General features: G+C 57.8%; 1 protein-coding gene across 1 annotated transcript; it reads left to right on the top strand.

Annotated features, from left to right (window-relative positions):
* The first annotated feature begins 15,563 nt into the window (after positions 1 to 15,563).
* Positions 15,564 to 21,469, top strand: FMOD (fibromodulin). Its single transcript, XM_010584731.1, has 3 exons — positions 15,564 to 15,786; positions 18,156 to 19,166; positions 21,244 to 21,469. The coding sequence occupies exons 2-3, from the start codon at positions 18,176 to 18,178 to the stop codon at positions 21,393 to 21,395; spliced, it is 1,143 nt and encodes a 380-aa protein (XP_010583033.1). The 5' UTR covers positions 15,564 to 15,786; positions 18,156 to 18,175; the 3' UTR covers positions 21,396 to 21,469.
* Positions 21,470 to 26,540: the final 5,071 nt, after the last annotated feature.

Here is a 26,540-nt window from a genome sequence, read left to right as displayed (position 1 = left end):
AGGCAGGATCTGGCCAGAGGCACTCGCCCTGTCCCGGCGTGCACCGTGGCTGGCGAGCTGCAGCTGCAGAGCCCTGCCAGGCCTTCCACCCCGACAAGCACCAACATTTCATAATAAATACGTAGCTCAGGGCTGGAAAATAAACGTCTTTCTGTTTCTCTCTGCCTGGGGAGTTCGGCTCTGATACTTTAATATTGCACATTTATTTTGATTGAAGCAAAAGTGGACTGAAGGCCGAGCCAAGCTGCCAACACTGTAAAATCAGCTGTCAGGAGCCTTCCCAGAAGCTGCCATCCTCCGGCTGTGCCCACCACTGTGTTTGCCATGGAGGGACGGGCTGGAGCTGAGCCAGAGCAAAGCACGGGCAGCTCTGGAGGGCAGAGCAGCTGCCCTGGGGGGCATCACCCCCCCCAACATCTTCTCACTGCAACAGCACCATCACGAAAGACTGCCTTCTGCTCGCAAGGGTGGATGCTAAATGGCAGCATGGCCAGGAAAAAAAAAAAAAAAAGATTGACCCCAAAATGGTGAAAATCTGCAGACCTGGGGGGTGTCTGTTGGAGCTGAGCTGCAGGCGATGCGGGGACTGGCAGGGCAGGCAGAGCTGCCCCCATGGAGGCAGCACCCTGGGGTGTTCGGGCTCGGGGAAGGCAGCCGGGCTGTGCTCCAGTGCCAGGCAGCTCAGCTCTGCCCCTGCGAGGTCTGGCTTATTGCAACAGGTCAACTGCACAAAGCACTCACCCCTTGCCTAGAGACCTCTCCCACGGGTGACACAGCCCGTGGTACCCGTCAGAGCCATCGGAAAAAACAAGCGCTGAGGACCCACCAACTCAGTGCACCCATGGAGCCGGTCCCCCAGCAGGCCAGCCATGTCCCAGGCTGCAGACAACCCACCCAGGCCTGGTCCGGCGCTGCCGGCCGGGATAAACACCAGGTTCCCCGGACAACAGCCGGGGACGGCTTCTCTCCAGGCTCCCTGCCCAAGCCAGCGCTGCCCCACGCCGCCGCTTCACGCCTTTCGGCACGATGAGCAGCGTGTGTAATGGCTCCAATTAAGAGAGACGGAAAGCTCCAGGGAGCTGCAGCTCTGCTTTCCCAAATGTCAGGTGGAGGTGGAGCGGCAGAGGAAGTGTTTTCATCTCGAAGGCATCTGCGTAGCTGCTTCCAGCTGAGGCAGATGCTCTGGTAGCTGCTCCCGTAGCCTCCGAGGATCTGTCTCTCCTGTGGGTGGAGGGTTGCAGATGCTGGGGGACTGAGAGGGCTCCAGGTCCTTCACTGCGGTCCCCAGCATCTTCCCAACATGGCAAGGGAACACAGCAGCCTGGAAAAGTGTCGCTGGTTCCTCCTCCTTTAACCGCCACCAAACCCTGCCCGAAACAAGGAAGGTTCCTGGGAGGGAAGGGGAGGCACAGGGCAGCAAACGGTGCTGGCCCGATGGGTTTCTGCAGCAGACGCCGTCCCTCTGTCCCCGGGGAGGGGATTCAGCATCTCTGCCCTGAGCCAACCCCAGCACCGGCAGCGGGGGACGTGGGACAGCGAGGGACATGGGGAGAAGGCGGCTGCGTCCTGCACTGGCTGTTTATTTTTCAGTGTAGACCGGGGCTTTGCTGGAGGAATTCGTCTTGCTGAAAGAGCCTTGTTTTTCACGGAGGAAATGAGACAGCGTGCTTTTAATAGGAAATAAAAACACATAAAATAAAGAGAAACTGAGACACAGGCCTGGAAAAAAGCAGAGCCATCCAGCTGCGTCTCGCCAGCAGCCTGGCCCCTGCCAGCAACCCCGGCAGCTGCACCGGTGTGCACAGCACGGCCGCGGCCACACCGCTCTCACCCCCCCAGCCCCTCGGTCCCCTCACCCATCCCCAGCACCCAACAGGCGCATCCCGCAGATCTCCATCGTCTCCGTGTGGACCCACTTCCCTCCCTGCCCCTGTGCCCTCCTGCGCACACCGGGTAGCAGGGGTTGCGTGGGGGGGTCTCTGGATGGATGGGTGGGTGGGTGGGTGGATGGCCACATCAATAGATCCCGCTGTTGTCCTTCAAGGAAATTGTTGATGCTTCACAACCAACCTCCCTGAGGTTTGCAACAAGGAACGTTCAATAAACCCCCGAAGGGTAGACTCTTGCCGACATGCCACCAGGGTTCAGCGGGTTTCATGCGGGACTGGAAATTAATATTGATACAGCTTGGCAGTGACAGTTGGGGGTGTTCAAGCCTGTCCAACCTGCCAAATGTGAGCAGGGGCTGTGTGCAGGACAGAGGCAATACGCAGAAACGGGGTTATTAAAAATATGCCCAGTGAGGAGTGCAGAGAACGGACTGTGCAGCACCCACGGCTCAGGGCAGGCGTGGAAGCCGAGGACATCGGTGGGGAGGCAGATGAGGGCAGAGCCATGCTGCTATGAGGACAGCACAGAAGGAAAAGCCCTGATGATTTTCGAGCTGATGGGGGCACCTGATGCCTTGAGTTGAGCCCTCCATGGCTCCCAGGGGAGCTCTGCCACCCACCCCGGCACAGGGCACGTCGTGAGTGGGTTTGCTGGCACCCTGCGGACACACGGACACCATCCCCGGCAGGTACAGCCTGCCTCTGGGAGGGGAGCAGCACATGCTTCAGCAAACACGGAAGGAAAACCAGCCAAAGTCCAGAGAAGAGTTTTTCCAGCTGCATGTTTTACAGGGATCTGCACTGGGATCAGAGACCATTCATGGCTCATAACTCATTTGCATTGATTAAGTGAGGCAATTAAACAGCAAGGGAAGGGCTTGCTGGTGGGAAATGGCCACGCGGAGGAAGAGGATGGGGAATAGCCCTGGAAACACGTCCGAGAGCAGTTCACAGCTTTATGGTCTCACAGTAAATATCTGACTAAATTGGAATGAAATGCACATCTGGAGGCAGCACCGGGGAGCGTTGGTCCCTCTCCGTCCGGGAGCCTGGGGCCTCGTCCCGATGGCATCGCGCTGCCCTGCATCCCTCGGACCCTGCACCAGAGCTGTCCCCCACGGCCAGGACGGGCAGCAGGACGTCCCAGCCTGCTGGATCCTTGGACCATCTGCCAAGCCACGGCTGGGGCTGGCACCGTCCTCAGCTCAGCAGCTGGAAATTGTCCCCAGAGCCCTGGAGGGACCATCCTGAGCAGCAGCTTTACAGCCTGAGTTTCTCTTAACTCCTCTCTGAGCCTCAGCCAGTGGCCCAGCAAACCACAAGCCTCACACACCAAGTCAGAGCTCCCGAATTCAAGGCTGAGCGTTCCCCATTGCTCCGGCGTTGCTCGCACACCCGCCCAGCTACCGCCCGGTTTCTTTCCATCAGGCACCATCCTGACGTATGAAATCAAACTCCTCCTTACGTAGCTGTTGGCGATCGATTGAAGAAAATAGCCGTAGCTACGGATGCAAACAAGTGATGTTTCCATACTGGGCTGGCTCCAGCCCTGTCCTGGTTGTCTGCAGAGAGCCGCACCCAGGGCTTGAGCCATGCACCAAGGGCTGGGAGGTTTGGTGACTCTGACCTGGCATTTCTTAAAAACCTGGGCACAGCAGCGCCTGGGTCCCGCTGGCTGCGTGCAGCCACCCTGGAGCTACAGCAGCTCCCGGCAGCGGCACAGCGCCGGTATCAGAGAGCGGTTAAAGCCTTTGAAAGCACTCCTCAGAGGCAACCTGCCGGGGAATTCTGAAGCTGCAGACACTTCAAGACAACCTCACTTGGAAAGATTTAATTGGGAGGGCTGGGAGAGCAGAGGAAGCCTGGGGCGTACGTAGCCCGCAGGGAGCAGGGAGAAAAGCTGGGAAGGAGCTTGCGGTGCAGGGGCTTGGGTTCCAGCGGTTACCCCAGTGAAGCGGGATGCTCCCTGAGCTGTGCAGCCTGCAGCCATGGGGCAGAGCTGTAAATTGCCCAGGATCATCTTTGCCGGCCGGGGAAAGGTTGGGAGAAGGAGGCAGGAAGAGAAACCTAGAAGGAGTTTTCAAATTACTCTTGCAGCCGTTTCCCCAACAAAAGCTCCTTCAGTCCCAGAGCGGCTGGCCCCTTGTGTGCAGCCAAGGGTAACATTTCTGCATGTGGAGCTATAGGGAAATGTGTTTATTTTTCAGCACATTCGCTGAAACGCCGCTTGCTTGGGTGTGGGGAGGTAGCGACCAGGGGCCGGCTCCTCAGCTGGTGGAAGCAGGCAGAGCTTTCCCCAGTATCGGTGGGACTGGTGCCAGCCCACGCCAGCTCCAAAACCCATCCCAGAGCCCCTGCGTGATCCCATCCTCTTCCCCGTGACACCCGCATCCCTTCTCCCAGCAGCGACGGCCACACGTGAAGCGCTCCATCCTTTCCCAGCCGCACCGTTGCATCCAAAGTCAGCCGGGAGCAGGGACAGCAGGAGCATCGCCAAGCGCCTGTGCCGACATGCCAAAAAAGCCCACGGCACATTCACCTCCTGGCACCGTGGCTCACGGAGCACCAGGAGCAAAGTGGGCCCCCTGGCCCCCCCCCCGGCCAACCCACGGGCCGTGTCCGCTAGAGGGAGAGCGTGGGAGCTGGCTTCCATCTCCAGCACCGCACGGCACCCTGGCAAAGCCGGCAGAGCCGTGGGGTGCAGCTGGGGCTGGGTGCCCCTGAAACTGGGCTCCCCCCGCGCGCAGCCCCCCAGCTCCGACTGCACACGTGTTGCCCACCCGAATCCTCCCGCTTGCACCCGTGGCCCCAGGCAGCCCCGTGACTTGGGCCAGCGGGTGCCATCCTGCTTAGGCTTCAGGATGCTAAGCAGGGTGCTGAGCTGGGGGTCTGCCGGAGGGCAGGAGGGGCTCGCCGCCCCCGCCACGCACCGGCCACATGAGTTTGCAGCTGCTTCCTGGCAAAGGGTGCATGTAATCACTACCAGACCTCAGTGCGCTGCTTGCTAATTAACCCCGGGCTGCTGTGGTTTCCCCTACAAGACCCCCGACCCGTTGCCTCGGGGGGCAGAGCCAAGGCAGCGGCTGCAGAAGCCCCCTCCATATCCCCAGCTCTTGGAGCGGTGGGTAGCAGCAAAGCCTGGAAGCAAACAGCACAGCCCCCCCTCGGCGTCAGACGAACACTGTCCCTGGCACCGTCCATGGGGTCAAAGCTTTTGTTGAGTTTAAAAACAAGAAAACACGTTCCCACCCCTCCCATGAAGCAGCTGGAGGGAAGGACCCTGCTGGGATCAAGGCCATCTTTGGGGCCGGTTCCCATTTAAATACCTGGGGGTCTCCTGGAGATTGCACCAGCGGTGACAATGTTTGCTCATGGTTTCCTGTTAAACACACCTGAATGGAGACATTTACTTAGGATTTCACATTATTAACAGCCACAGCAGGAAAAGGTCGGGGAAAGAAAAAGCCGATGTTATTTCCCAGAGGAAATGCTTGGTGAGAGGATGCTGCCGGGGTTTCCTCCAACAGCTCCACAGCAAAGGCGAATTTTCCCCTTTAAAACACGCAGAGAGAGAAGCATCCAAAAAAATTGCTAGAGGGAACCCACCCCCGGGGTGAGCGGGATGCAGCTGCTGGGGCCGGGATGCTCCGGAGCCATCGCCGGGTACCGCTGGCAGCCCGAGCTGTGCGTAACCATTCATCACCGGCCCTCGGGGGCGTTACGTGAGAGGATTAATTAAATTTTACACACAGAGCTTAGCGTGGGGCTGGGTGTGATCATGTATTATTCATGCATTCAATAACACAGCTGATTTATTAATGAAAAGGTCAGACTCCCTGGAAGTGAAGGCTTCTTGTAAAATTGCTTTGAGCTGGGATGTTTCGGAGGAGCTGCTGGAGCAGAACTGGCTCGGGGCTTGGCCGTCCCAGGGCTGCACCCGCTGCCGGTTGGGACAGGGACGGTGCGGCGAGAGCTGCCCTGTTCCTTACAGCCCATTAATCCCCGTGCTGCTTCGGAGACGCACGTTCCCGCTCCAGCACAGGCAGACAGCAGTGGAAATGTATATGCAGAAGCCTGGAGGAGTATAGCTACGTCTATAGGGGCGGCTTCCTGGCTGCCTCCTCCCTGCAGCCGCTGCTTCAGCCATGGAGGACCTGGGGAGCCAAAGAGACCCAGAGCTTACACATCAGCATCTCCGTCTTGCAGGGAAAAGGGAGAAAGCCACAGGCAGCCAACCCCTCCCTCCAGCGCGGTGCCGGCCGGGAGGGAGCTGGCTGTCGGCAGGGAGAGCGGGAGCTGGAGCAATCTCCAAAAAAAAAAAAAAAAAAAGAAGGAAATCCTTACAGCAGGAGCTGTTTTCCCTGAGGTTACTCTTGGGGACTAATAGCCCACCTACCTCTCAGCCCCGTATTTAGCTTGGCCCCGCTTCGGGCACCCCCTTTCCTCTCCTCGCCTTTCTCCAGGAGGGCAGCAAACGCCAGGCTTGGGGCTGAGCAGGAACCAGCCTGGCTCTTCCCAGGGAAATGCAGGAACATCTCCCGCATTTTCACGCCCCCGGGGCTGTCCTGTGTCCCTGACACTGCGCGATGCTCGCACGGCGTGCTTGCATGTGGCGGCTGAGAGGATGGTTGCCTGCAGACAGCAAAGGGGGCATGTGGTGGGTGCACAGAGAGCACCCCCAAAACCGGACCCCGTGGTCAGGTTCAGCTTTTCCCCTCCATGCCTGAGGCACCAGGCGTCCCCTTTTCCCGCTGCACCGTCCCGCAGCAGCCGGGGCCGGCTGTCGGGCTCAGCTCGGCAGCGGTTTCCCTCTTTGAAAGCAAAGACAAAACTGAGCCCAAGAGCCAGGGAGAGGTCCGGGGGCTCCCAGACACAATGTGCTCCGCTGCACAATTGCAAGGGGAAGGACAGAGGGGAGAAGGGGGGAGAAAAACACCCGGGAGGGGGGCTCTGGGGGCCATGCAGGTGGGGATGCAGCCGAGGTGCAAGCCCTAAGCAAGTGGAGGGGGTCGGGGGGGAGCGGAGAAATTGCTGCAACCAGTTTGGGGGAGAACAGGGCTTTTCTGGCTGCCTCTGCTCGGCAGGCTGAGGCTGGGAGGAGGCCAGGAGCGCTGGGCAGGGGTTTGCCATGGATTCCTGCTTGTTTCTGCAGAGCAGAGCGTGGGGGGCACCTCACACACCCACGGAGCCGTTGCAGCCAGCGGCAGCAGGGGAGAGGAGCTGGGTCCTCTAAACAGCTTCTCCCAGTGTGAACAGGCACCCCAAAGGCAGGAGGAGAAGCCACTGGTGCCTCTGCTGGGGATGATGGAGTGGAGGCAGCTGGCAGCCGTCCCTGCTCCGATCAGCCCGCACACACTGTCCTCGAGAGGGCCGGCGGAAATCGAACGAAAACAAAGCAAGAATTTATCAAACCACATGTAGCGTGGCCGGGGCACGTTTCATCCAACCCTCCCGCTGCGGGCGCTTCCAAGGAGGGAAATGCAGGCAGGGGCACAGGAGCAGAGGTCTGCCAGCCTCTGACTCGAGTGCAGGGGGTTAGTGCCAGCTCCGTGCAGCGACACGCTCCACTGGGATAACCCGGGAGAGAGCCCGCAGCAGGGACACGGGTGCCCCGGCTGTGGGGACAGCCCCGGCTCGGGGCAGGAGGGGCCAAATCGCAGGCTGGGGTAGCTCAGCAGCTGCACCGTCGCATTTCTCAGCCTGTTCCAGTCCCCAAGGAGCTGCCAGACTCCTTAGTCTCCTTAACTCTCTCTTCTTGACTTGCAGAGATGCAGCAATGGAGATGCGGTTGCTGCCAGGCTGGGAGCAGAGTCCCACCATGCCCTGCACACCAGCAACCCATGCACAGCTCTGCCCATGGGGACGTTCACCCCCAGCCCCCCAAAAATCACCCCACTGGGGCTGGGGGTCCTGGGAGAAGCTCAGCAGACATCTGCCTGCACAAGGCTTTTGCCCACAGGCAGGAGCGGGTGTTATTTTCTCCCTGCCAGCAGTCAGAACGCTCATCGAGATTTCCAAGCATCCGTATTCAGGGCTGTCGGGAAGAAGCCGCTTTGATCATCGCTAATTATTGCTCATGGGCTGACAGCACCCGCGTGAGCTCTGCAGCACCCAGCCCACCCCCAGCTCTGCTGTGTCTGCCCACGGACCCCCAGCAGCCCCTCACCGCCCTGGCCCCTGCCTGGCCCCGCTCCACAGGGCTGCAGCACCGTGCCATGGGGATTATCCACATCTCAGCGCCCACCCCCTGGGTGGGAAAGGCGGACGGGGCACAAGGGATGTGCCCCAGAGCCCAGGGCATGGCAGGGAAGAGCATCACCACCCCAAACCCAAGGGGACAGTCTTGTCCCTCTAATGCCACCTCCTTCTAGATGCTCCTTTTATCTCCCTAAATTGTGAAGGCACTGCCAGGACGCCAAGTTTCCTCCAAACAACTCAATTCAGCTGAATGGCAGTGAAAGCAGCAAACGCCCACACCCTGCCTCTTGCTCCTGTTTATCTCCAAAGCTTTTTTTTTTCTTTTAAAAGAAAAAAGAAAACCATGCCTGCCTTTAATCTGGAGGAGTGTTTGCAGCTCGGAAGAAGGCCCGAGCATGGCGATGGGAGCCAGGGCAGAGGAGGGCAGAGGTTCGCTGCAGTGGCCCCTGGCAGGGCTTGGCTCTGCTCTGGGCGAAATGATGCCAGGGTGAAGAGGCTCCGGGCAGCGGGACGTTTTGATTTGTTTGCTAGTTCGGAGCCAGGTGGCAGGAGCAGGCAGGAACGCTAATGGGTTTCCCAGGCAGCTGATGTTTCGCTTTTCTTTAGGGTTTTTTTCATATTTCAGATGCTTTAGAGAGAAAAACAGCCCACGCACCGTTTGGGAGGGGAGTTCAGTGCTGTGACCTTCCCAAAGCCGGGGCGATCCACGAAGTTGGGGGAAACCACGAGGCACTGGGGAAGGGCTGAGCACGCCATGGAACAGCAGGCTCGAGTGCCCATCACAGGGCTCTGGGATGTGCCCAGCTTCAGAAGGCATGGGAGGACAGGATCAATCCCTGCCTTTCCCCCCTGCCCACCAGCTCTGCCGCTCCTACCCCAGAGCTGGCTGCATTTCACTAACGGGAATAGATTTGGGAGGCTGTGCATTTTAAGAGCGTTATCATCATTTAACAGCAATGATAGATGTGTGGTTTTAAAGGCACCCCGGGACAGGGGATGTTTGCCCTGCTCCTCTCCGACAGTCCCTGCTGAGCTGGGAGGGACCCCCAGCAGCTTGACTCTGTGCACCAGGACCCTCTCCTTGTTTGCTGCCTGATGCAGCTCAGACTGCTGGTTATAATTTATTAATCTTACATGGGTTTATATTTGGCTCCCAGTGTGACTGCAACCCTGTTTGCAGAGAGGTTTGGGTACCAAGCTTGCCTTGGAAGGAGGAGGAGGAGGTCTGCACTGAGCCCTCAAAGCTGGAGAGGAGAGACCTGGGGAGGGGGGACAGGTTTGGGGATGGCTTTGGGGACAGGCAGAGATGCGACTCTCGGCCTCAGTGCTTTGCAAGAGGGCTCCGAGGCTCCCTGCTTGTAGGAAACATGACGTGAGATTTTCCCCATCCAGGAGCCTCAGTCAATGGGCTGGAATGAACCTGTCCCCTCCTGCTGTTTGTTCAGGAGAGCTGGGAGGCTTCGGAGAGGAGCCAAGCATTCAAAGGGCCTTTGAAAACCTGAATTCAAGGCTCTGAGCAAGGAAACGCTGCATTTTTTCCTTCTGCTCCTTGGACAGCTGCAGCCAGCGCCTGGCAGCCTTCAGAGCTACCTTGATGCTACGGTGGGGAGAGAAGGGGTGAGGCAGCCAGGTCCTGGCGGGACACCTTGCTCAGCCTCAAAGCACAGAGCAATCACCACTAGCAAATGTCCTGGGGCTTCCCATATCCCTGTCCCCTCCTAAGGTCCAGCAAGCTGCTGCCATGTCCCAGCGGAGCTGCTCTGTCCTGCGATAGCTGAGCACAGGGGCTCTGGGTTTGGACATCCATCACCCTGGGGAGCAGGGGCAGGTCCTGTGCCAGGCTGCAGCAGATCAGGGGACAGCGGTCCCACAAACGGGGCTGGGAAGGTGTCAGCATCCTGCCAGGTTTGGTCCCGACACCATGTGATACCCACGAGCAGAACCGAGCGATACCCACGCAGCCGTGGGCAAACATCCGCATCACAAGCCCGGGCACAGGCAATAAATTACGGCGGCAGCAGAGCCTGTGACACCTGACGGGACTATGTGATCTTTGCAGCTGGCAGCTCCCCCGCTGTCCTCCCAAGTGGATTTGCACTTGGCTAATCTTGTGCAAACTGCTCTCCTGGCTCCTCCGCAAAACTCGGAGGCTCTCAAAGGTATTTCAGTGCGTGCTCATAACCAGCCTCCGTTAGCCATGGAGCTGTTAGCGCTGTAAAGCATACATCTAGGGACAGGCAAGGGAGCGACGGGATGAGGAAACACTTCATAGTTTCCAGCTCTGTTCCAAATTAAGCACTTAACCTTTTCAAACACATTTTACAGTCATTGTAATAAGCTCTGACCCTCTTTGTGCTGAGGCATCCTCTCCCAGCACAGCCCAGGGCACTACCCACGCTGCAAGGGGAGAGGCACCGGAGCCCATAGACGGAGATTTAAGAAATCTGGCATCTTGCATTTGCAGGGAGGGGGATGAGAGCACACACGCTGAGACCGCTGGGTACCCAGAGCCACGTCCGTGGGGCTGGGAGCTGTGGAACAAGTTGCAGGGACATTCCTGGGTCTGGGTGCTGGGAGGGTTGAGTCTACCCCATAATAACCCGCAGACCCCGAGAGACCAGGGAGTTATTATATGAGGCTCCAGAGCCCCTAAGGCAGCCTGTAATTACAGTGGGATGGGGCAAAGGCTTCCCCAGCCAAACTAGCATTTCCCAGCGCTGGCAGCCGTGCCAAGTCAGTAGCTGGGGAGGGTAAGGGGCAATTTGGGGTTTGCTCTCCCTCCCCCGTGCCCCCCCCCAACAGATCTGGAGGCAAATAGGAGCTGCTTGTGGCTACTGCACAGCCCAGCCCCTGTCGCTGCTGGACCACAATGGGATGGATGAGCGAGGATGGGGGCGAGAGGGGCCGTGGGACAGCTTGGCACAGTGCAAAGGTGGGTGTCACTTGGGGGTGGCACCGGGTACACGTAGCATGTCCAGGGCAGGGGACAGAGCAGCGGCAAGGGGACGCGGGTGGGGGCCGGGAGCTGGCACCCCCCCCTTATTTTTGGTGCCAAGGCACTTCTCTGGTGCAGGCTCTTTTTCGGAGCCCCATGGCACGGAGCAGCTGGGGCTGGGGAGTGGGATGCAAGCGAGCGAGCGGGGCTGCAGCCAGCCACCGATTTCACGACCCCAGGTGTCCTGCGGGAGGGAGAGGAGGGGAGCAGACAGCGGGTGAGGATTCCCAGCCAAGGGCTGCCTCTCATCCCATTTCTAGCCAGGGAAAGCCTGGGCTGAGCCCTTGCAGCTTGCTGCACGTAAGGGAAGCTTTGAAGCACCTCCCATGGAAATGGGATGACCCCAGGAGCCCCGGGAGCATCGGACCTTGCTGACAGACAGGACCTGTGGTGAGAGCATCGCCCCGACACCCTGCACCCGCATCAGAGTTTCCAGCAGAGCCCCGGGGCTCGCTTGGCAGTTGCACTGTCTCCGAGTGACCGACTCCCTCCAGATTGCCTCAAATCTCGATTCAAGAATGTTGTTTGGGCTGAAGAATGTAACGCTAAGAAAGAAAAAAGGGAAAAGGGAGGCCGGGGTGAGAAGGGAGGTCGAGGGAGGGTTTGCCCTGCCCTTCCATGCTGACCTTTGCGTTTTTGGAGAGGAGGCTGCAGCCGCCCAGTGCAGACATTTGCCAGATGTTGAGTGTGTTCCCTCCGCCCGGCTCAGCCAAGGCTGAGCCCAAAGGGACCCGATGATCCCTGCTCCTCCTCACCCACTGCCTGCACCCCCTAATGATTCCATTTCCCTGCCTGCCTTTCCACTGCCTGCTCGTATTTTGGCCGTCCTTGGAAATCAGGTGGGGGTTTCCAGGTGAGTTTGTTTTCAGCAGAGCCCTTTGAAAAGGAGCAGCACAGCCCTGGGAGGGGGCCGTCCGAGATGATAACTGCTCTGAAAGCCATGGGGCTGCTCCCCCAGGTACAGGGGAGCCCAAGCCACCCTGCAGGCACCAGCGCTCTCGCTTCGGGGCACGGTTAGAAGGAGAGGGTTCCCGGCTCGGCATGGTGGGATGGAGCGATGCAGAGGTACCTGGAGAAGGGCACTCGCTGCTGGTGCCCGCATGAGAAGTTTCTCCACGTTTTACAAAGGCTGGAAAGAGCCAGAATCAGCGAGGAAAAGGAGGTTTGGTTGCAAACATCCAGAAAGACCATGCAAACCTGGAAGTCACAGACCTCCAGGCACTGGCTCCAAAGCCTTTCTGCTCAGGCTTTTGTAGCACGAGCCTTGTCAGGAGGCCTGATGCAAAGAAGGGGCTCCGGATTGTGGCTTCATGGGCCTCTCCACCGCGCAGGCTCTGCAGGCGATGCCCCACGCGTTTCCACCCACCCTGCCTGAGCAAAGCTGGAGATACCAAGGGACAAGGTCTCCTTGGCTCCTGCTTGGACTCTTGTCACTGGAGTCCCTTAAAAAAGCAGCTGGGACCTTCACCCTTCAAGGATCTGCCTTTAAAGACAAGGTCTAGGAAGGGACCTGCAGGACCTGCCAGGCAGCCAGGGCAGGGCATGGTGAGATTGCTACACAAGCAGCCCTGTCTTCAAGCACCCTGAGCCCAGCGGGACTGGTAACCCCCTCCCAGGACAGGGAGGGCCATGGAAATTAAAGAAAATAGCATGAGTGGGAGGACAGAGCAGCCAACAGCTCCAGCAGAGCTGAAACTTCTTGGAAATGTGGAAGAGGCAGAAATAACATTTCCATGAGTAAAAAGGGAAGCTGCTCAGAAGTAGCTGTGCTTCTGACAGTCGCTGTTTTTGGATGCCCATGGTAGGTTTAATAGTTCTCCTTTCATCCAGGCAGAACGAGCTTTAGCCTTAGCAAGAGCATCAAGAGACTTTTCTTTGTTATGCTGTGAAGCATTCAGTCCCTGTGCCAAAAGCATCCTGACAAACCCGTGTCCATCCACAGAGAAGACAGTGCTCCCGGCTCCGAGCGCAGGTTTTGCAAATTAAAGGCAAACGCAGGCCAGATTCAGTGGTTTCAAATACAAAATTCAAGAGGATTTGATTAAAACAACTGGAACAAACCCAACCAAAATAGTCACTGTTCACATCAGTTTGGGTTAGAAAACCAAAGCAAACCAATACAGGCATCTGTCTGGCCTTGATGAGATGCAGACTGCGACCATTGGAGTAACTGCTCCGGATGAGATTAGGCAGTGATAGGGACCATTGGCTTGGAGCAAGCAGGACAGCATGTTCCCAGCTCCTGTCACCAGTTCAGAGCTTTCTTTGAACTGTCAGCAATAAGGAAGAGGGGTTTATAGGAGGAGATGTTGAAAAAGCTTCATGGAAGTCCCTTGGGAACAGAGAGGAGCTGTTTTGCACTGGCCTGAAATGAGCAGTAGCACCGAGGTCTTACCAACACCCACCTCACACCAGGCAAACAGACCAAGCAAGAGAGCCCTGCTAGCAGCTTGGGAGGTGCTGGCCACCTGGAGCATGAGATTTCAAGGCTGGATGGAGAAAAAAAGACATATGTGGTTCCTTAAACAGTAAATTTTCATTTCCCTGAGATAGTCCTAAACTGGTCAGAATGAGATTCAACAGAAAGCCCTGGTGACTGTGGGGAACATAGAAACTGAGCTTAAGCATGTTGTTATTCTGTGGTTTAGGCTGGGAAAGGGCGATGTGGCCATGGGCAATGGGACCATTCGGAACCAGCTCATGCAGGGTTCTTCAGCACCCACAGCAGGTGCAGGACAGCCTCCCCCAAAGGGTGCACGTCCTGGGTCATGAATATTTTTAACTTCCAGAAGATGGAGAGGCCACACTCCTTATCTAACTAGCTGGGGACAGTTTGCTTTTCCAGAAAAACATCCAAGCCCTGTGAAAGCCTCTGAGCTGTTGGCCACCAGGACACCTCGAGCTGCCAGAGATGTGACGTTGGTTGACACCGTCTGAGCACCGAGCAGCAGATGTTACTGGCTGCCACTATCCTCCCCACCATTTTCCCTGGAACAGAGCTCCGCGGCAGCGGGAAGAAATCCCTCCAAGCGGGGTCATTCTCCGCATCAGCCCAGAGCCCAGAACCACCTCCCTGCCCACGGTGAGAGCCCTTCTCCAGCTCCCCCGTGCTACTGCAAGCTGCCACGGCAATGCTTGATGGGCAAGAAGAGGTGCTACCAACCGAATGAAAGCCCCTACCCCATTCTAGAAAGGTTTTATCTCCTTTTAGGCAGCACAACCCCCCCCCCCGTCCTCTTTTCCCACTCGAAGGCAAGGCTTTCTCTGAATCCTCTCTCTCCTTGCAGATCCCGGCCTCATGCTGCGGTGCAGCGAGCTGTGCTTTCCAGGCACACTCTTCCTTCCCAAATAGACCGGCTTTCTGGCAAAGTCCCCACTGTACAGCGTGTCCTTCGCAACCCCGGCTGCCAACCACCCTGAGCATTCCCCCTTCCTTACAACAAGGACCTTTGGAGCGATAAGGATCTTTGCAAGGCTCCCCAGGGGAAAAGGAAGTTTTGGCTGGGAAATTTCAATGGAAAACAAGGAGAAAGGAAGCCTGGAGGGAGTCTGGCACCTGCTGAGCTTCGCTAAGTAATTCCAGGCTCCTGGGAGGACCTGGGCGTGCTGCTGGAGCTGGGCACGGGATGGCGATGGGCAGTCAGGGCTCCTCCTTTCCTTGCCTTGCTGGAGGAAATGCTTCGACAGCCCTGGAAGAGCTGTCTCCAAAGCTCAAGTGCACAGAGAGCCAGGATGGGGACTGGGGGGGGGCTGTGACAGCACCCACCGCTCCCCCACTTTGCAGGAACCCCCCAGGGCAAGGCTGGCACTGGGAGGCGATGAGCCTTGTGGCAGGGAGAGCTGCAAGTTCTCGTGTCTCTGCCCAACCACGGGTCACCCTCGGCACCCGCTTCCCTGCCCTGTCCCCCCATACCCACTCCCGGGTCAACCTCGGGGGGACGGACACCCCCATCCCGGTCGGATGGGCACAGCCTGCAGAAATGCCAGCTTGGCATCTCTCTTTTGCCAAGCTGAAGACAAATTCCTGCTGTCACAGTGGCCCTTTGGTAGGCAATTTATTTACCTTGGATGCTGCAGCCTTATCGTTCATGGAAATGTTTATCCTAAATATTTAATAGCAGGACTGCATAAACTGAGGCTTCCTGGGGAAGAAGCCCAGGCTGCAGGCAGAGCAGGCACTAACGTCTCTTCTTCTGGTACTACAAAAGTTAAAGATAATTTCTCACTTCTCCCTAAGAATCGCATCCTCAGCGCCTCAAAATCAGATATTTTTTAATCTGTCCAGAGGCCTCCTCATCGTTTCCTGATGAGAAACACAGGAGACCTAACAACAGCCCTTTTAAAAACAACATCCCCGATTCCACTAACTCGTTAAACAGAGAGAGCCTGAAAAGTGCCAACACTCCTATGAGAAAAGACGGGAGAGAGAGAGAGAGAGAGAGAGAGGGAGGAAAGAAAAAGCAGGTTATTTATAACGCCAGGCAGCATTAGGGTCTCTTCAGTCTCTCCTGCAAACCGGCTGCTGCTGGGAGGTCACTCCCCAAAAAAACCTGCCGAGCCCGTGACCTGCAAGCACAATATTTGATCTGGGATCTAGGGCGGGCACCAGCCTTTGCAAATTGGGAGACACACTCACATGCTGCTTGACACACGGGAGATCCCAGAGAAGAGCAGCGAGGCTTTGAAAAGGAGGCTCTTAGCTTGGTAAGTCCTTCTCTATATTTATTATGATTTTTTTTTTTTTTTTTTTTGAAGCCTGATTTCCATACCCTTGCCTCGGCGGGCGGGCGGCTGCCACGCAAAGCACATGCCAGCGACACGGGTGGCACAGCTCGAATGCCAGCGCTCCTGAGCTGCCGTGGCAGGGAAGTTCTCTCCTGCTACCCACGTCTCTTGCCCCTCTGGCAGCTCCTTGCCCACTTGGCCGGGAGCTGGACACCTAAAACCATCGAGACCCAGGTGCGGGCAGTGCCGGCTCGCTGCCCCCCTGCCTGGCACAGCTCTGCCCGTCCCGTCTGCCGGGTTGCAGGGGAAGGGGGAGATGGTTTCACGCCTGGCACAGCGGCGATGGGGGGCAATGGGCAGAGTCCGTGGTTGACCACAGACTGTGAAGCCTCTTGTTCCAAAACCTGCTCCGTCTCGGGGCGAGGAGCTGACCCCATTAGCCCGGCAGCTTCTGGCACAGGAGCGTGGGGACCCGGAGATGACACGGATCTCGCGGCCGGCACGCTCAGCTCAGATCCCACCCCTAAAACTGGGCTGAAGCCCACTGGGGAGGGGAGAAGCAACCTTCGAATGAAGCGGGGGGCAGCGGTGTCTGCTGAGGACAGGCTCTGGGGTTACCAGTATGTTGAAGGGGAGCACTAAAAAAAGTGGAGGGACCCCATGGTTCGGTCCTGCCCCACACAGAGGGGCCCCCTGAGAAGGGGCTGCCAAGCAGCTCTGCATGGGTGGAGAAGCCCCTGCGCGGAGCAGGGCGGCTCTGGTATTTCAGCAGGCAGAGTGCCCTGGAGCAGGCGGGAGGAGGAGAAGAAACTCCTTCGCAACTGCCAAGCTCCCCTGTTGCACAGAGGACCACGTCTCATCTGCCCCTCGGCTGCAGGAGCATGCGGAGAGGGAAGGAGGGAGAGAAGGAGAAAGCGAGGGAGCCATGCCTGCCCGCCGCCATCTCAATCCCTCTTTTCTTCCAGCGTGAGCAGCCTGCCAGGGTGCCTCGGTGGCAGGGCAGCCGCTGCCTCGGAGCAAACTGTGCCCTCTTTGTCTGCCAGGCGAGATGTCCCCTCCTCGCTGCGGGATGGGGACGCGGTGAGGTCCCATCGGGTGACCCCACGGCCACAGCGAGGAGGGACGCTGGCCCGTGCATTGCACATTGCCCACGCTGAGGCTGCCAGAGCGGAGCTGGCAGCGATGCACCGGCAGCACCACAGCCCTGTGCTTCCAGCCACGTATATAGGAGCCAGCAGGCAGGAGCGACTCCTCTCCCCCTCGGAACAGCATGGCCCTGTGTATTTCCTGGAGGCATTTCAAGATGCTTTGCTCCAGGCCGCTCTGCGTTCTCCTTTAGCACTGAGACGAGGAGTCAGGATGAACGGCCGTAGCTGGAGTCCTCCTGCCTTCGGCACCGCGGTGTGCCGGCACACCGCCCTGGGCATGGCACGGGGTGGCTGGGAAGCCCACGCCAAGCCAAGGGGCTCGGGGACAGGTTTGCCTTGCTCTGAGCCCTCAGCCCTGCTCTCTTCTGGACATCCACCCTCGGCAGGCTGAATTTCACAAGCAGGGTCCAAGCACTGGGTCTGGCAATGGCTCATTCTCTCCCTGGTCACACTGGCCTCGAGGGGCCGGCGGATGCTGCCCCTTTTTGTGTCAGGGCTGAGCTCAGGAAATCTAAGCTTGAAAGTGGTTTAGTTTCAAAAATAAGCCAGAACTTGTTTACCAGGATTTACATCAGTCCCAAGCAGCACGAGCATCCTGCATTTTCGTGGGGGAAGGGAGAGCTGGATGAAACCCACAGCGAATTATGTCGCCAGTGAGTGTAGCATAAATATAGCTCCATCGAAACATGCCTTGAGCTCCATCAACCTGTTCTCGCAGCTACCGCTCTCCTCTGCTTGGCCAGAGAGTGGCTGAGTCCTTTCTCCTCCCTCCCGTGCAGAGCCAGTACAGGTGAATCCCAGGCACCGTGGGGCAGAGCTGCATCACCTTACACAAATTGGGACCATGTTCCCCATATCTCCATCCTCGACTCAGTTGTAACAGAAATACCCATAAGTAAAGATTTTGCAAGCAAATATCCACTGGGATGGAGGTTTCTAACAGGCCTGAGGTGAAAAGAGGAAAGATCAGGTAACTGCAAACAGGGGACATGTCTGCAGCTGCATTTTTTTGGGTAGGATTCATTCAGGTCCCCTTGGTTCTCCAGCTCTGCTGCCAACTGCCACCAACCCCATGCAGGGCTGCAACCACATCCAACCCCGCTGCTTTCCCAGGCCTCGGGGTGCAGTTCACCTGCCTCTAGCCCTTACATCAGACCTGACACTGCTGATGGTTTCCTCCCCATTTTTCCCCCCACCCAGGTCCCTCCAGCGTCAGCACCATGCATTGGGCCACCGTCCTGATCATCGCTGGGCTCTTCGGAGCCTCCCTGGGCCAGTACAATGAAGAAGAAGACATGGCTTGGTTACAGTACTACATGCGGCAGTCCCGTATGTCCTCCTATAACTACATGCCCTACTATGAGGATGAGAACACCCCTTATGTGTACTCTTACCTCCCAGCTCCAGACACGGAGGCAGGGCCCGGCCCCGAACCTCAGCAAGCCCCTTCCTGGCAATGTCCCCAAGAGTGTGATTGCCCCCCTAACTTCTCGTCAGCCATGTACTGTGACACCCGTAACCTGAGGTACCTGCCCTTCGTGCCTTCCCGGATGAAATACGTCTACTTCCAGAACAACCAGGTCACCGCCATCCAAGAGGGGGCTTTCGACAACGCCACGGAGCTGGAATGGCTCGCACTGCACAACAACCAGATCAGCAGTGAGAAGATGGGCAAGAGGGTCTTTGCCAAGCTCAAAAACCTGGAGAGGTTGTACATGAACAACAACAACCTAACCAAGATGCCCAACCCCTTGCCCCGGTCTCTGAGAGAGCTCCACTTGTCTTACAATCAGATCTCCAAGGTCCCCTCCAATGCTCTGGAGGGTCTGGAGAACCTCACAGCCCTGTACCTCAGCCACAACTATATTTTTGAGATGGGAGCATCCCTCAAAGGGCTCAAGTCCTTGATCCTTGCTGATCTGAGCTACAACCACCTCAGGAAAGTCCCTGATGGGCTCCCAATGGCTTTGGAACAGCTCTACCTAGAGTACAACTACATCAACGCCATCCCTGATGACTATTTCAAGGTCTCTCCCAAGCTGCTCTATGTACGGATGTCCCACAACAGCCTGACAAATCAAGGTCTCTCTACCAACACTTTCAACAGCAGCAGCATCCTTGAGCTGGACCTTTCTTACAACAGGCTCCAGAAGATCCCCCGGGTCAACACCAACCTCGAGAACCTTTACCTTCAAGGGAACCAAATCAATGGTGAGCAGAAACGCGTCAACCAAAGCGCGGTGGTGCGAGGGATGGTGGTGCAATAGAGGGATGGGGAGGTGGGGATGCAGAACCTATACTTCCCCGCAGGAGACTACCTGGGCTAATGGTTTGAGCAGGAAGCTGGAATTTGGGAGACTTCTAGGTGGCCCTGAGCAAGGCAGGAATGGGGCCTGTTGTGTCCCAACACACCTGGAGCTGAGAGGCTCTCAGTTCTGAACGCTCCTGTGTGATCCACGAAGCCATTGCACTGGTTTTACCGAGCATTTAGCAGAAGCCTGAGGACCTTCTGGTTAGAGGTGCCAGAAACCAGCTGTGGGTAGAAGCTGATGCACAACCTGGGGAAAGGACTACGGCTTTAGTTTGGCATTGCACACAGGCTGGGGGGGTCACTGACAGAGCGGACAGAGGTGGGAGGGTCCCCACAGCCACGGTCACTGCACGTGGGAACACACATCACCCTGGCCAGTGCTAATGCAGGGGACAGGGATGTACCCCGGCGGTCTGCAGAGCTTGGGGTCAGTGCAGCCCCTTTCTCCAGTCCCTTCTGCCCACCTCCCTCCCCACCTCGCAGGGCACTGGCACAGCCCATGGCCCCAAACCCCCCCAAGGGTCATGGTCTGCAGCCAAGAGGCACATCCTTGCTGGGGCTGGGACAGACGGGAGCTCTTAGTTATTAGAGCCATCAACGCAGCATCTTCTGCCAGGACTAAAATTCACTTCACTTAACACACAAATAAATAAAAGGAACAGATTGTTCTGGGGCTGCTATTTATAAAAATAAGCTAGGGGAAAAAAAAACCCCAAGCAATGTCCTGGAAAAATCCAGGCTTGCTGCTCTCACCTGCCAGGCCCCAAGGGCAGGACCCTCCTGGAGCGGTGCTGGAGCCCCTGAACAAACCTGGGATGGGGACGGGGATGTGTCAGTGCAGCCATCAGCTGTTGCAGAGGAAACACACAACCCCGCACCGGGGAACCGACAGAAACACAAAAACAAGAACAGATTCCCAAATGTTTGCTTTCAAAATTTGTAGCTGTTAACGTCTGCCCACAAATGCCATGAAACCACCGTGGAGCCGTTCAGGCTTTACAGCAGTTTCTCCTCCAGCTGCAGGTTTTGCCGCTGACCTTTCAAGCATCCCCCAGGAGCGAGGGGCTGCGGGTCCACGTCGGTGCAGCACCAACATCTTTGGGGGGTGGGGGGGCACATCCCACCCCAGGGGGTACCAGAGCCGGGATCGTGCCCCTCCAGCCATACCGGGAGGTCCCCGCTTACCTCCCTGCACACCGCAGGGCTTGCAGCCCCCCAAACCCCCGGCCTGTGGGCACAGGGGTCCCCCAGCACCCCGCTGCCTTCCCCAGCAGCATCCCGGCCTGGAGCTTTGCTGCCCTCTAGTCGGTCGCTTCTCTCCCAAATCCTCCACAAAATTTTTGGAGTTTGCTCCTTTTCCTCCCTCCAAACCCAGGCTGGACTGGGCTGGAGTTTCCCTGCCTGATGCTGGCAGCAGCAGGTGGCAGATGAAGGGAGAGGGGATGTCCTGGACACGGGATGGGGACAGGGATGTCCTGGACACGCTGCCTGGGTGGTGCCACGGTGACTGGGGGGGAGTCAAGGGCTGGAGGATGCAGCGTACGAAGCCTCACAAAAGCGGTTGCAAATAAAAAGCAATGTTTTTCCTCTGACTCCACCCGGCTTTTTTCCTACGGGCGCTCCAGCCAGGCTGGGCGAAGGCAGCAGACAGCAGGCACTGCCACGGCTTCCAAACCCTTCAACAGGCAGAAGCTCACAGGCTCCTTCTGACCGCAGCTAGGAGCAACAGTTACTCTTTTAGCTTAAGAGCAGAGGGTGTCGAGTCGAAATTGCAGGAATAATTGGTGATTTGGCGGTGCTTTCATTTTCTTCCTGCCCACCTTAACATAAACCAGCTCTCGGAGGTCGGTACCCTCAGATCCATCTCCAGAGCAGCCCCCCTTGATGTTTCTCACTCCCCAAAGATCAGTCACATCGCAAAGGTTAGAGCCAGGGCCGAAGCCGGTGCTCAGCTCTCCGTCTTCTCTCCCCCCGCAGAGTTCTCCATCAGCAGCTTTTGCACCGTGGTGGATGTCATGAACTATTCCAGGCTCCAGGTCCTGCGGCTCGACGGGAACGAGATCAAGCGAAACGCGGTGCCCCCCGACGCCCCGCTTTGCCTGCGGCGTGCCACCATCATCGAGATCTAGCCCAGCCCCCCCCCCGGCTCCCTCCCCATCCTCAGGACTTGGCTCCCCCGTTCCTGGGGAGACACTCACTCCCATTTTAATGCAGCTTGACAGTTTGACTTGGCTTCCGCAATAGTGCAATAAGGGTACTTCAACACCAGCCCACGCGGGTGGGCAGGAGCCATTCTTCCCCAAACGCTCCCTCTTCCCAGCTCTCCGACCACGCAGGGTGGGACAGGTCCCAGCTCCGTTCCCCCTCTGACCCCACCACGGCCACCCCCCAAAGCGCTGCACCCCCATTCACCTTCTCCCCTGGTTTGGGTGGGATGCAGCAGGGACGGGGGAGAGCTCATCCCACCTCCGAAACTTGGCACGGAGCATCCGACCCCAGCGGGGAGGGGTTCAGGTGTGGGTCCTGCAGAACCGGCGGATCTAAAGTGACTCACCAGCGGTCACTGGGAGGAGCATCCGGGAAGTTGGGAGCTGCATGAGTAAAGGGTTAAAGATACCTTGGCTGCCAGCATCCCTCAACCTAGCATGGGGAAGAACAAATCCACTCTTTCTCCTCCCTTTTCCCCCCTTCCATCAGCCTCCTGCTCCAGAGATAAAGGAGAGAAACCTTTCCTGCTGCTGCTGAGCAGCTGTCAGCTGCTGAGGTTAGAGAGAAACACTCCGAGAAACAGCCTGTTTGTGGACTGTGGCCAAGGGGGGGGTCTCACATCTTCCTCCCAGACCACTGGTTCAGGGCAGGACCGGGGCTGAAGGATGGAGCAGTTCCCAGTGCCGGTGCCGTCACCCCCGGCTGCCTGGGGAGCCCCCCCACACCCAGCTTCATCCCACCCACCAGCTTGGCTCCCAGCTCTCTCCCTGCCCAGGCAACCGGGGTCTCCCAATTAAAAAAAAACCCCAACCAAAATCACAGTGACATGTGCATCTGCAGCATGTTTGAATTCGCCAAAAACACCCAACTTGGTTCCTTGGACGGTTTAGTTTGAGAACCAAAGGGGCAGCTGAGCTTTGGAGATGACCTGCAAAGCTGAAGCGGTCATCCAGACCCTCCGCATTTAAACTGCATGCTAACACTATAGAAACAAAAACCCAAAAAAACCTGTACTATCACCGACGCATGAACTGTAGATATCATACCGACGAATAAAGCCCTTTCTGTAACTGCACGAAACGTGTCTGAGGAATCCCAAATGCAGAGACCAGGGTCTGAGCATCTGGGCTGCTCTGAGCACTGTAACCTCCCTTCTTGCAGACCAGATCTTTCTGCAGACACAATCCGGGCTGGATTTGCCGTCTAGTGGTTGTACCACACACAACATGTGCATACGCCGCCTTCCTCGCACCGAGGAGCTGCTGCTCCAGCACATCCCAGATGGGGTCCACGCAAGGACATTTATAGAAGGGAAAAAATACACATGGAAAAGTGTCAGTTGAGAGAGGGAAGGGATGGTGGTGCCACTGGCACAGTACTTCTGGTTGTTATTTTCTGGATGCTTTCATGTTCTCCAGTCTTCAGCCTTGCTTATTTTTAACAGCTAAGCTGGAGGATGCTTAAAAAAAAAATTCACACAGGCAGGATTTTTACAGATCTGGAGTTGCACAGAAAGTGCCGTTTCCCAGCCTGTGGGCCTCTCCTCTGCACACCGGGGGCTCACTTGGCTCTGGGTTGGTGCCAGCCAGGGAGGCAGAGCCTGCAGGCCCTCCGTGGGGTGCAGGAGGTGGGTTTCCCCGCTGGCCTTCCCCAAACAGCCCTAGTCCCTTGCCCTGGCCAGGGACAGCCCCGCCAACTCCAGCCAAGGCTCTTGCAGAAGCCAGGCAGGAGGAGAGGCAAGAAGACCCAGCTCCATCCCCGCAGGCCACCCCTTTCCCCATCCTCTCCTACATCCCAGGGCAGCACCGGGACGTGCACATCCTCATCGCAACCTCCCACAGCCAAACCCCGTTCCCTGCAGAGATGCAGATCCTCCTGGAGGTACCAGGACCGGGGACCCCAAACCGAGGGGATGCCCCTGCACATCCAGCTGGCCAAGGACCCCAGGACTGTCACTAGATGTCGGCATTGCCTGTCACACGTGGTCCTGTCCAGGCTGGCCCTGGCTTCCCCTCTCCAAGACCATGTCCCCAGAGAGCAGCACCCAGGTTTGGGAGCTGCCCTGCACCCAGGGGTGCCCACCATAGTCAGTACTTGCTTGGGCAAGGCTGGGCTGAGGCATGGGGTGAAACTCCATGGGAAAAAAGGGCTCAGAGGAAGGCACACCTGACCTTGCTTCTGAAACAGCAAGAGGCAAGCGATGCTTGTGCCGGGCTCCCTCCAAGGCTGGCAGCAGGGCAGCACGGTGGGGAGTGGGCTCTGCAGAGAGGGAGGACGTCCCAGACCCCCGTGGACGTGCAGCCGGTCAGCTCCAATGCAGGAGCCTGTTGGCATCTGGGACCAGCTCCGATCTTTCTGCCATCAGCCCCCAGGAGAGGTGCCACAGCCCATCAACCTCCTCCTTCCTTGGGGCAGCATCCAGCAGGCCAGGTGGGAGGGGGACAGGGACAGGACTACAAGCACCCAAGCCCACACCATGTCTCCATGCTCTTCAAAAGCAGCAGGAGAGGATGTCTGCAGGATCCATCAACAAACCAGCCAAGCACAACCCTCCTCCCAGTCCTCGGGAGGTGCCCAGGCACCAGCACACATCGTTCCCTGTTCCCAAGTCAGGTTTTTGCCTCAGAGCATCCATGCTCCTTCCCAAATCAACACCAGCCTGCAGGAGCTGAAGGGGCTGGGGGTTCAGGGGGTGTTTATAGGGAGGCCCCAGCCCATCACCTCTGGGGGGCAGGGGGGGAAATGTGGCAGTAGGGTCTAGTGGCAGCAGAGCAAAACCCAGGAGAAACAACCACCCAGTGCTGCTTCCAGCAGCTGCTTTATCCACACAGGGTGATTGGGATTGCTGATTTACACCAGCTGGGGCACTGGCTCTGCATCCCGCAGGGGTGGATATGAGGGAGGCAGAAGGTCAGTACAACCCACTGCCCTGCTTCTCTGCCCCCCTCCCCCCCCCAAAAAAAAGGGGAGACCCCATTGGTCCTGGGTGAGCCCCCAGGCACCCAATCACTGCCTTGTTGTGGTGGGGATAGCAGGGATGGGGGCTTGCCCCACCCTCCTCATCCCCTTCCTCCTCCTCCTCCTGTTGCTGGGAGGAGGTGTGGGGTCTAGGGACCCCCAGCAGCCTGGATCCCACCGGGAAGGGGGAGGGGGGAATGCAGGGCTTTGTCCAGATCCACAGAAAAGCATAAAGGAGGGGAAACCCCAAACCAACCAAAAAATAGCTCCCCAGCCCCCTTGGAGGTGTGCCCTGAGCACAGAGGCTTTGTGGGGCTGCTACAGGAGGTACCAGCTGCTGCAGCTCCCCCAAAGTCATATTTGGACTGTGGGCTCCTCCCAAGGACTCTCCTTGGGTGGGATGTCAAAGACACCCCGCTGCTCCTGCCAGACCTGCTGCCCCCGCCATCACCCCATGGCCGCAGAGGGGCTCGGGCCACCGGCGTTGGACCTGGGAACCCGCCTTGGGGCTGTCCCTGCATGAGACCCTAAAAACCAGCAGCTCCCACAGGGTGCCCTACGGGGACAGGCAGGATTTCTCCAGACCTCCCCTGAAAACCCCCCAAAATTTCATCTCCACTTTTTTCCAGCCTCTTCCCCAGATTCTCTTCCCCTCCTCACTTTTTTTTCCCCTTTGCCGCATACCTCAGCTCAAACGCTTCCCAGGCTGTTTGCAAACATCCCTTTAAGAGGATGTTTCCCCAGGAAGTGCAGGATTTGTGTTTAAAAACAACCCCTCAAAACATTTTCCTTTGGAGAAGTACACAAGAAAGCAGCAAGGCAGCAGGCAATGGGTTTGACCCTGATGTGGCCGGGTGGGCAGAGCCACCCCTCAGTCAAGGGACGTGAGCTCCGGGCACAGCATCATCCCTGTGCTTCAAATTCGGCATGTGAACATTTGCAGAGCTGGCGTGAGTCACAGCCCAGGGAAATGTAACGCGGCGTCACGTCCTTCGGCGCTTCCCTTTGCTCAATTCTTCTCAGACTTAACCTAAAACCTTTACTGAGTGGAGGAGCTGTGAGGACAAAAGGATCGGTGGCCAGGTCACGGCTGCCTCCGCCACGCCTGGCCATCTGCAGACGTGCTCACGATGTGACGAGCAATAAAAGTTGATTATTAATAAGCTGCTTGGATCCAGCCCACAGCAGCTGCGACGTTGCTGGGAAGAGATAAGAAAACTGCAGAGGCAGCAGGAAAAGGTGCTGGGGAGGGGCCCAGCACGTTGTCAGTGGAGATCACCAGGACCCTTCGCCTCCCCGGCATCGATTGGGGATGAGCCGGAGTCCCATTTCACAGAGGAGCAGACTGAGGCTTGGAGGAACAGGGGGGTCCTGCTCATGCAGCTCCACATCAGGAGTAAAACGGAGCTGGGATTTTGGTGCTTGAGATTTGGGGGCTCAGGATTTTGGGATGCATAGCCCAGGGGCTAGAGCAGCTGGTGGGGTTCAGTCCCCCCCAGGGCACCGACCACTTTGGGGGGACCATTGGGGAAAGGCGGTTCCGCTCCCCAGCAGCGTTTGGGCATGGGGGAGAGGGACGGGCAGGAAATTCCCAATCTGTTCAGCTCCCATTCTTGCCTCCCCTTTTGTTTCACTCGCCATCTGTCCCGCAGCCCCGCGCGCCCCGCGCTCCTGCTGCACGTGCCGTAAATATCAAGACGGGCTTTGTCTCTGCTTCAAAAGGCAGCGTGGCCCCCATGCCCCAGCCCTGCCGCGGCCCCCAGCCCTCCCCAGCGGTGGCTGCTGCCAGCCTTAAAGCTGCTGGAGGCTGGCATGGCCGCAGGGGCTTTCTGTGCTGGCCGGCTTGCTGTCAGGGGGTCTGGGTTTCGGGGGGGACAGGCTCAGTGTTGCTCTTCTCCCGTCCTCCTGCCCTGGCAGGTTTTTGGGTCAGCGCTAAGAAGGGGCACATTTCTCTGACACCGCAACCATCCGTAGGATCCAAGAGCACAGCCTTGGGGCTGGAGTTGAACCCCCTCGCCAAAGTCACTCCAAACGGGAAAAGGAAGAAAAAGGAAAACTCAGCTCCTGCATGCTGGCAGAGCTCAGCAGAGACTGCCAGCAGGCTCTGC

The sequence above is a fragment of the Haliaeetus leucocephalus genome, unplaced genomic scaffold, assembly GCF_000737465.1.
Source record: "Haliaeetus leucocephalus isolate CR32 unplaced genomic scaffold, Haliaeetus_leucocephalus-4.0 Scaffold1000, whole genome shotgun sequence".
Taxonomy (NCBI): domain Eukaryota; kingdom Metazoa; phylum Chordata; class Aves; order Accipitriformes; family Accipitridae; genus Haliaeetus; species Haliaeetus leucocephalus.
The sequence above is the reverse complement of the archived record's forward strand: the minus strand, read 5'-3'. Positions and strand labels throughout refer to the sequence as shown.